At 33.3% G+C, this 10,967-nt stretch overlaps 1 protein-coding gene across 1 annotated transcript; it reads left to right on the top strand.

Annotated features, from left to right (window-relative positions):
- Nucleotides 1-260: 260 nt before the first annotated feature.
- Nucleotides 261-9,052, top strand: LOC127854777 (tyrosinase-like protein). The gene is made up of 5 exons (XM_052389827.1): nt 261-311; nt 5,332-5,685; nt 6,201-6,347; nt 7,924-8,027; nt 8,152-9,052. Exons 1-5 carry the CDS (start codon nt 297-299, stop codon nt 9,050-9,052), a joined length of 1,521 nt encoding a protein of 506 aa, XP_052245787.1. The 5' UTR covers nt 261-296.
- Nucleotides 9,053-10,967: the final 1,915 nt, after the last annotated feature.

Genomic DNA, 10,967 nt, shown 5'->3' with positions numbered 1-10,967 from the left:
AATGTCAAAATGTACATAAAGCAAAAAAATATATTCATATAAATAAATATTTGCTTGTCCACAGCAATAAGCAATAAATTAACATGTTTTGATAAAGAATATTTCGGTATGATAATTGCTGATAGAAAGACATACCGATCAATCATTATTAATGGCTATGCCATATGAACATTTAAGAAAGGGGCGTGTTACAATTACATTGCATATATATATATATAACTTAGTCCTTTTGCACAACCTCATACTTCAAATTGCAGTCATCTAGAAAACATTTTTGCAGTATCTCTACCATTGAAATGGAGGTGCTGCAAGTAAGTTTATTATTATTACAGTTAGAAAAGCGATTAATAATATGGATTATGTTAGAACGAAAAAATTATCCATGTAGTTTAAAACACATGTATCATTGTTATATGTGCAAACAATATTAGTATTTGTAAGTTTTATCACGTTTAAAACAAAATTAAAACTTGAATGATATAAATAAAATTGATGACAACAACAAAAGCACAGCATTCGTAATAGCAAGGAAGTTCATGAAAGAATTTAACTTATTAAAGTAAATTATGTCATCATCGGAATTTGAATCTTAAATTTTAAACCAATATTTATTCCGTATTACATAAAATATAATTCTTTCGAAAAATTCACTAAAACAAACAAAATTAAATATAAATGAGATACTTTTAAAGCTTTTAGATTAAAACGTATATCGTGTTTTCTCAGTGAAGTGAAACAAGATTTTCTCTGTTTAATGCAAAACAATATTACGATATTATACCAAAGGCACATACTTTTGGCTGTTTACTTAATGCTATTTATTTATTGAGTAATTATTTATACGTTTTATATCCGTTCTATTCATTCGCTGATGCGAAGCAAAATTCGGTAAAGAATAAACATTGCAGCGCCTTGTTGGATTCAGAGGAATAGGCCATGTATTTCAATTTTTAAGGGCAGATACTGTTCCTTAAATGACTAAGACTGTAAGTGTTTTAGCAAATTTGATTCGAGCAGAAATAATATATAGATCAACCTTTTAACATTGGTATCTTAGACAATATGTTTTAATAACAGTGGGGCACGTTCACAAAAGTGGCACAGCGGAAAAAGAAAATAACATAAATGAGTCTCTCCGTAGGAAAACCATTTTAAAAAGAATTAAATGTGAAGTTGTTCTTATATCTCATATCAATTATTAGTACTTGTGAGCATTAGCGATACTATACCTATTTATTGCTATCTTTGCTCACTTCGTTTTGATGATTTTCTATCATAAATTTGACAAGACATCCACATCACCTGGCATTTAAAACAAATATTTTGCAACGACTTCTGGTAGATAGATTTTCGGGATAAACATTTTGTTAGTTAAAAAACGAATTCTTCATTACAAGAACTTTAGACTACAATCTAGACGAGTCTAGAATTATGTTTTTTTCTCAATTTTTCTGTAAGACAATTCCTTTATTTCAATAATATGCTTAGACTGAGATTTCCGAAATGCATACATGTCGCTTTGTGAGGGTATGTTCATAAATAATTTACATAATATCAAGTGGCTTTTTCTTTAAACAATGTTATTCAGTTCTATATCAACCCAAAATGCGTAGTCGTGATAATTTGAAATTATATAAGTCTTCTGTTTACGATTATATCGATGTTTTATTTATGATAAATATTATGCATATATGTATATCAGTTTCTTTGACAGGGCTGTAAAACAGACAATATATCACAATATTTTATGCTAATAAAGTGCGTTCTTTAGGATGATAAATGGTCCTTTCCTTTCTAAACAACAAGGTTAATTGCATCGTACTGAAATTTCGCAATCGACAATTAATCATTTACTATTAAAGCGCATAACATTAAATAATGAAGTAAAATCTATTATACTTTAGCATAAGTTTTCGCAGTAAATCAATTCAGGCGTACAAAGTAAAAGTCGAATATATTCATTTAACAACATTTTTTTATAAAGAAAAAAATTAACGTGTTGTATAAGCATGTGTAGTTATTCGGTAGGGGCCATTCCCTGGGTTGCCAAAAGCTTCCACCACACCAGTAATTTTGTTGTTAATTTATGCACTTTGATACGTACGAAGTTATTCTAAAATAATGAGTATATCATTAGTAATACTAATGATAAAATAATGAATTTTGATAAACGGATAAACTAAATACATGTATCTACTGAACTTAGAAACTATTAAGGCAGATTATACCGCTTACGTCAATGTATACGGATATAGGGCTAGTATTCGAATATCACGTACGATCAGTCTTATTCTGTGTGCATCCATTTACATCAATAAATAGAACGATCTGGAAAATTCACTTTAAAGTCCCGAATTCCGCAGTCTTTTCAACTGAAATTTGTTTAAATAATACGCGTCAGTACTACATTTTATCGTGTCTTAAATAATATAATAATTTGATCTAGTGAATATTAAACCATTTACTTAATTGAATTGATCTTCTCTATTATTTGATATTTTCTATTCGAAGTGGTAAATAATTATAACAACTGTGTTCTGTCTGGTTAATTGAAGATTTATATGATTTCAGCATCATTTAAAAACCTCTATTACATTACATTGTCATAACCTTATCTGAATGCTTTTTTTATATTTTTAAATGGAGTATGTATAGTCATTGATTCTATCGGTAATTAATAACTTAATTGTCATAAAAATATTATCGGATAGTCACGATTTTTTCTTCTGATAATGTTATTGGGTTTGATTATTCCTAATTTTACAAATGTCAAACGAATGAAAATTACCCTAGAAAGAAATAATAAATAAAACTTGTATTTGCTCATGAACAATTAGCATGATGAGGATCAGCATTGATATTGATGACGAGGTGCAACCCTTTGTCACATCGAATTTTTGCGTGAACAAAAGACACCTCAAGCGGTAGTATCGTGTTTTTTTTCAATTGTTACAACTAGACAAAAACATACTACACACATTATTGTACAAACTGTCGTGGTATTTATTATTCAAATGTCTATCAATATAGTTTGTATTTCTCATAAATTAGAGCCTTATAAACACTGTCATAGTCAGCTTGTATTGTATACAAAATGTGATGGCATTTTATATGTGCATGCTTGTAATATATATCACTTTGGGCGGTTTCCACTTTACATCAAACTCATCAAATAAAAAATAACATAATAAAAGCAAAAGTGTAAAACGAGTCAAAAGTATTAACCATTGTACAAGTAATTCGTCATTAAATGTGAAGAAACTATTGGATTCTTTAAGCTTACCATACGTTTTGTACAATCCATCTTCTGTTAAATCTCGAAACCTTCCATATCGTTTGACAGTCCACTGTGGTAGACGTGTTTTAAAAATCTTGGTACAATTTATAAAATAATAGCACCTCTACATGACTTACATATTATTAAAATGCACGTTTGAATTCGATTTTTTTCTTGATTATTTTCCAAAGAAAGTGCGAACTTGTCTGTCAAAACTTCGATTATCGTCTCTCACATACGGCATTCAAACAGGTATACATATTAAAAGGGCCGTCCAACACATTTTCGCATGTATTGAAGCTTGTCATTAAATGCTTTAATTGCTTTATACTGCTAAATTTATGCATTCGAACTCAAAATCTCCAGTAAAAAACATGAATACGGAAAGGAACACAAGTAACCCTCAACAGGGCTCGAGCCACTGACTCCTGGAGTCCTGAAGTAAAAAGTATCCCGCGTAGACCTCTCGACCATCCACGCTCATGCGGATGTATTTTTTAGATATGAACGCAATCCTCGTAGTTTCCCAAAATATCGTTTCGCTTCGCACGACGCTTCATCTGTTAAACGGCCCCTTTAATATAGAAAGATCTCAGCGTTTTCGCACACAATGTCATGTAAGAGATATTGAAGGCGAGCCCAGCCTTAAATTCATTGTGAAAAGCGTACTCATTTAGAAATCTGTTAAATTAACGGGTACTATAAACACAAATTAGTAAAACAACTAATCAGGTCTATATGTAGAACCTTAACACATGTTCCAACTTAACTAATCTTGGATATAGTTGTTCCAATTGATTGATCGCTCTTCATCAAACATTTTTGGTTTACCAATTCTTCGTGTATAACCTAATAATGACATTTTTTTACAATTCAATAATTTAATTCATTTGATTGATCATCTGTAAATGTAAGTCGAACATGACTTATAATATTGAAGCGTATTTTTTGCACCAGTTGATAATTCATATTAAAAATCTAATTTATTCATCATCTGTACTTGTAAGTAAAAACACACCTATTTTTTTACACTTATTTTAACTTTTGAATAACGTTTTTTTTATAACTGTACTGTTTATGATTTTCATTCTCCAATTTTTGTCTGACAATTTCATCATGAAATTCAGTTTATTTATCATTTATACATGTTCGTCTATCGAGAAAAACTCTAATATGGGCGTTGCATTATTTTTATTTTTAAAAACATGTTATTTTTTCGCATTTAAAATTTAAATTCAATTTATTTATCATCAGTATAAATTAGTCGAATAGAAGGCTTTATTTTAGGGATATACGTTATTATTTGTGAAAAACAACAAAAATATAATGGTATGTTTGACAGTCTTAGGCGATTAAGATTATTTTAAACTAAATAGCATTGTCATCAAGTGACATGCAAGATGACGACGTCCATTTGTGTTAAACAATTGTCCAATGACGAACAACTTTGAAGATTACGTAAATAAAACATCCTGTCTGCCTGTCTGCCTGACTGCCTGTTCAAAATGTGTCAACACTTTGTGTCTTGCATTGCGGACAAGTACAATATATTGCATTAAATACTTGTAAAAATGTGTAAGTTAAAAATTTAAAATGAAATTCAGTTCAAATGTCCTTTAACAGGTTACAAGTCGTAGTACACGCGATGTGAGGCTGTTGCTCTGATTGGTACAAAACGCGCGTTCTTAGTTTTAAGAGTCTATTTTAGGGTTTACATCATTGAGAGAAAAAAAATAAGTAGCGCTGCTAGTTAATGCAATATGCTTTATTTAAGAATAAAGGCATTTTCATATAACCATAAAAAAGTGACATTTATCAGCTTGATCCTCATGTTTATTTACCAACACAACAAAAACAATATTTGATGCATTTCAATTAAAACCATGAGTAATTTGATTCAGACCGAATTACATTTTATCATCATATCTGCAGTTTTCATATCCTAATTCTTACATAGCAGTTATTAAATATTCCCTTTTCTTATATTATATTTAAAACAAGAATCTTTTTGGTGGTTAACAAATCATTATCAATAGTCAATCTCATATTTGCAGAAAATCACGGTGTTACTATGCGTATTTGCGATTACACATGCTTCCCCGCTCGAATCTTTCTTGGCACCTGAGCTCGCTGACTGTGTCAACAGTCTTTCATCGTTTGCAAACACCACTGTCCCAAAGGCTTCGGTATCCGTTCTAGACATCAAACAACGAGAAAATGCTGGAGGACCGATTGTAGAAGATATAGCGATCGACTACGCTGGCACCGAAGTGCCCTTATTGGAGACGCCCGAGGATATACACATGTATTGTATTAAGCAGTTTATGTGGAAAGAGGACATGGTGCGATGGGAGGACTACAACATCACGAAGACGGACAAAGACCTCGTGAACGGCCTTCTTGAATCCGTACGTTAACACGTTTCTGACAGTCTTAAAATTTTATAGTGTAATCAATCATTTCATTCAAAAACAGCCTAATTATTGAATTATATGAATGGTGATTTGTATCAATAAAATAATTAGATACTACTCAGGAATATAATTGTATTGGATGATTAATAATACCAGATTAAATGGCTTATTCCGCTTGCAAAATTCTGATAACTATTTGAATTTGTTTAATTTTTATAATTGATCATTAACATCGATTACCGAAATACTTAAAATTAAATTTAATTTAATAATTTTAAAGTATTAACATTCAACGTATTTGAAACTAATGTTACTACATATATACACTAGATTTGTGGTCTATCATTTGTTTATTCCACAAATATATTAACTAAACACTCATCATTTTTCAGAACAAACATAAGGAAGTGTTTGTATAATTGATTACATATTTATGTTATATGAATCCATATCAACCTATGTTGCCACAAAAATCCTTTATATTACTTTGCTTAAATATATTTAATTAGATGATGACGCCGACAGGTGTGAAGCACTCAAGAATCAAGCGTCAGTCCGTTACTCCACCGACAGGTCGCCGAACACGACGGGAATATAGACGGATATCCGACGGAGAAAGAAATGCATTTCATACAGTATTGCAAACGATGAAAACGGTATGGCTATTTTTGGTTGTAACATTGAATTTCCGCTTCGTTCTGAGATACATAGCGAAGATTTGTAAGTGTTTTATGATGCTTCGTTCTCAAATCTTGTAAAGAGAAGGAATTTATTGATACTTGTATTTACTAAATTGCATAAAAAAAATGAACTGTAATGTAAAGAAAACCATCGAGTAATTGCATTGTAATTAAATGGGTTTACATTATTTTTGCGCTTATTTATTGATTAAATTTTAGAAGGGTTTTTATTCGCGCGTGCGTGTTTATGATTAATTCCGATCTAATTGCTATGTTTCTCACGTTATTCGATCGTTTTGAACCCCTTATTTGTTTTTGTTGACCATTCCCTTGCGGTTAACATTGACTTATCATTGTGTTTGTATTTTGCTTGCTTGCCTGTCTGTCTGTCATACTGTCACTCTGTGACTCTGTCATTCTGTCACTGTCAGTCTGTCCCAAAACTTTAACCTTGGTCATTACTTTTGCAATATTGAAGATAGCAACTTGATATTTGGCATGCATGTGTATCTCATGGAGCTTCACATTTTGAGTGGTGAAAGGTCAAGGTCATCCTTCTAGGTCAAAGGTCAATATATGGCTTTAAAGCGGCGCAGTAGGGGGCATTGTCTTTCTGAAAAACACATCTCTTGTTTCTCTATGTAATGTTATTTCTATGTTGCTAATTGTGTACATTTCCATTTAAGTGATACTTGGTTGGTTATATGTCAGGTCTGGCACGCTTTCAAATCTGTTTGCATGATTTGCATCAACCGTCTCTATTACCCTCAGCTTAAATATGTTTTAATGTTTAATTTGCTGTTTCATGTCTTTGAATGTATTTTACTGGAAAATGGATACTTTCCTTAAATAAAGACTAGCGGATGTAAACAACCATTTCCCATCGTATAATGGTATGACTGGAGTGTTTGTTATACACTCACAATTTGATCAAGTGTTTACTCCTGCCCGAAAGCAATATCAGGTATAACTTATAATATCCAATTTATATGTGAGGCTTTAGTTAACCCTACTGCTTTAGTATAATGAAGACCAACAAAAGCACCATAAATCAAACTAGATTGTGTGTTCACATAGCACACGATGACAAATAATTATGTATTTCTTCATCTCTTACGCAAGAAATATTTATTGACAACGAAGGAATAACATATCAACTCTTACTGTAATACTGTCGCATCCTGTCAACACAATCGGTAATAATTCGAGACTATATTCTTAAACCGTTGTCACCTTTTTGCAGCTTATCCTTTTTGTTCGGTTTTGTTTCGTGTTGTATACCGAAACCTCTCTTGTGCGACTCTGCGAGCACGTTTCATACGTTAGCTCCACTCAATCCCAAAAGCCTTTTAAAAATGCATTTGTTTATTGTAAGTCACTGAGGACGTAGCCTTTAAATAAAAGGTTAACCCAGTGATATAATGCGAGATGTATTTCTGGTTTAAAGAGCACACCAACAAGTAGTGATGCTTTCAATGTAAACAATCCAATCAATGACATCATTAAGTGCACCACAGACGATTCTATTAACATTTTTACTCCTTTATTACAGAATAGACAATACAACACGTTCGCAAACCTTCACCGGGGTATTGTAACCACGTCCGCACACAATGGTCCCAACTTTCTTGGGTGGCACAGAGTCTATCTAGCTTTGTAAGGAATAACACTATTCGATATTATGCAATTCCCAAATTCTAATTCTACTGTTATTGTTATTACATTTATATAACCTATGCAATGCCCATGCATTATATATTTGCTACTTTAATTGTAACAGGTTCGAGGAGGCAATACGAAGAATTAACGGGCAAGTTTCACTCCCGTACTGGGATACCACCCTCGATTTCGATATGGTCAATCCAGCGACCACAATTGTGTTCTCACCGGCGTTCTTTGGAAACGGTGACGGACGGGTGATCACGGGACCATTCGCTAACTGGGTAACCCCTATTGGTCCGCTGACGAGAAATATTGCAGGCGGAAGTACGCTATTTACCAAAGCGAATATCCGAAGTATCCTTACGCGTTGTCGGACGAGGGAAATCACAAGACCCACTGCGTTACCTCAGTTCAACTTTGAAACGTTCCACAATGGTCCTCACAGTTGGGTTGGTGGACAGATGTCTGGTTTTGATTCCTCCGCCCACGATCCCGTATTTTTTCTCTTCCACGCTTTTATAGACTACGTTTGGGAACTGTTTCGCATCCACCAAATAAATGATTGTCGAGTCGACCCCAGCATAGATTATCCACCAGTCACTCGTGAACATGCCGCCACCAGACCAATGGACGGGTTAACAGGTTACCGCAACATTGATGGTTATCGCAGTTACTGGACGCAAAACTGGTATGATTACGAAAGTGCTCCCAGCTGCCCGAACTGTAACTCCCCATATTTAAGATGCGACACGGCCCGAAGTGTGTGCGTGTCTCTTCAACGTACGCTTGCTGCCGATGAACCAGCGACTTTTGATCAAATGGCTATTTTTGAAGATGGAACGGCAGCAAACTCAAGGGTTTCTCAAGCAATAGCCGATGTTGCAATGCTCAATATCGGTCCACAATTCACTGGGCCTCCCGATGAACCGAGGACTCAGATGGGTCAGGCAAGATTGTCTCGGATGGCATCGAATGTTCCGATTGTTCCCTCGTATGTAGGGGACCGTACCGCAGGATAATTCGACGTCTTACATACCTGATGAATTTAAGCAAAGAAAAATTCCGTCAATTGACGCTACCTGACCCGTTTGTTCTGCCTGTTAGAAATAATGAATATTTAACTTTTTACATACATTTCTTGTCTAAAATTGTTCTATATGAAGGTACATGTGTCATATGGTTATGATAATGATTTTGAATTCGATGAGGCTGCAGAATCATTTCAATAGGTGGGACGATATTTTCAAAATTTTGCCAATGTCACAAGGAGAGCCAGTAACTATGGTAGAGTAACTAAACGACCACAATGCTGCACCTTGTCTATTGTATATTATAAAGTCAACTTAAAACATAAAACAAACAATAGTTATTATCTAGTTTTACCCGATGCCATGCAACAAAATTAGAATTTGGTTTAAATGATTGCTTTCCCAAACTTCTACTACACATGAACTCAATTGAGCAATTCAAGTACAAATGCCAAATCGCCAAGTCCTGAAAATGCTCGTTTTTCAGGTGACTGTATTTAATAACAATATTAATACCTTATAGAGTTTAATATATATAATTTAAATATATAACGCAACCGGCTCCTTTTTAAGGCATTTTAACATGGACAATATATCGACTAATAGTTAAATTAAAGAACATATGCGCTTTGTTTGTCAATATTAGTTTTAAGTTTATTACGATATTTGCAAGTCCTTGGATACAATTTGGAATAAATGTATCGTTTTCTAGGAATATATTATCCATTTTGTGATGGATTACAGTATTTAATACCAACATGTCTAAATGCATTAAATGAACAAATTTGATAACGTTCATAATTAAAACCTGTTGAAACTATGTTTTCGTGAATTCAATTAACAAGAACACATTTATTTGCAGACCTCTTACAACCTTACATCGAATGCTACATAGACACACATTGTTTTTCGAACAATTAAATTTCAGTGGTATAGGCTTGCACATAAAATCAATTCATTTCAAAGGATAAATAACGTTGATTTGGAAATGATCTCTCACGTTTTAATTGGTATAGAGTACTTGTAAACTTAATGAATGGCCAATACCTTTGGAGATGCTTACACTGTCCGTGACCATGACTTGAAACGTGTCCCCACCTTCACACGTTGCATTCGCGCACTCCGCCAGCTTTACTTGGTATTCAGTTATGCTTCTCGGACTAAAACACCTTGGGCATCTCAGTCACTGCATCGGTATTCCCATCCTATATGGTAACATAACCCCATGTCCTTATGGGTAAAAGCGATTGCTCCGTTAATCGAACCTAACAATTCAAGTCCAGGCCTCTATCAATCTGATAGAAAATACCGAAAACTATACATTATGCGTACTTCGCCACTATCTTCAACACAAGTCATAAGTCTTGATAAGGTCGACATAAGTGGAGAACAGGTCAGAGTTTAGTGCCTTACACTTCTCTTGGAGCTGCCTGGCAACGAATGCCAGTTCGATTATAAAACCATAGATAATAAAAGACGTGAGTCGACTTAAAATTTAAAAAAGCACGAATAAAACGATATTCTTTTTTTGCCTCAATATTTTGGAGAAAAATGAAAATCAAATCAGTAACATACCTGCACAAATTAAACAAAATCGCCGAGACTAATAAAACATTCATTTTATAACCTAAACATGATATAGTTCTAAATTGCCAAAATAAGGCATGAATGCATACTTAAATTAAAAAACGGAAAAAAGTGAAAGGTTTACTGTCCGTTTTTACTAGTCTGGTTGTAAGTACGAACCAACATACTATAGATATGTCTTTGATAAACGTTATTTGCAAAATGTTTGGTGTCATTAACAATCTACTTGTATGTTTTCTGCTTGAATAATTAGCAGAATAGCGTAATTGCAAGAATTACTCCGTATAACTTTCTTATTTTACTCCTGAACAGTTCAAAA

Source organism: Dreissena polymorpha, chromosome 13 (genome assembly GCF_020536995.1).
Source record: "Dreissena polymorpha isolate Duluth1 chromosome 13, UMN_Dpol_1.0, whole genome shotgun sequence".
NCBI classification, from domain to species: Eukaryota; Metazoa; Mollusca; class Bivalvia; order Myida; family Dreissenidae; genus Dreissena; species Dreissena polymorpha.
Note: the sequence above shows the minus strand (reverse complement) of the source record. Positions and strands in the feature narration are given on the sequence as shown.

What these genes read in the sequence shown, in the direction of transcription:
- LOC127854777 (XM_052389827.1), top strand. An exon ending in TGAACGGCCTTCTTGAATCC is followed by an intron (nt 5,686 to 6,200) that starts GTACGTTAACAC and finishes ATATTTAATTAG; the next exon opens with ATGATGACGCCGACAGGTGT. An exon ending in TATTGCAAACGATGAAAACG is followed by an intron (nt 6,348 to 7,923) that starts GTATGGCTATTT and finishes CCTTTATTACAG; the next exon opens with AATAGACAATACAACACGTT.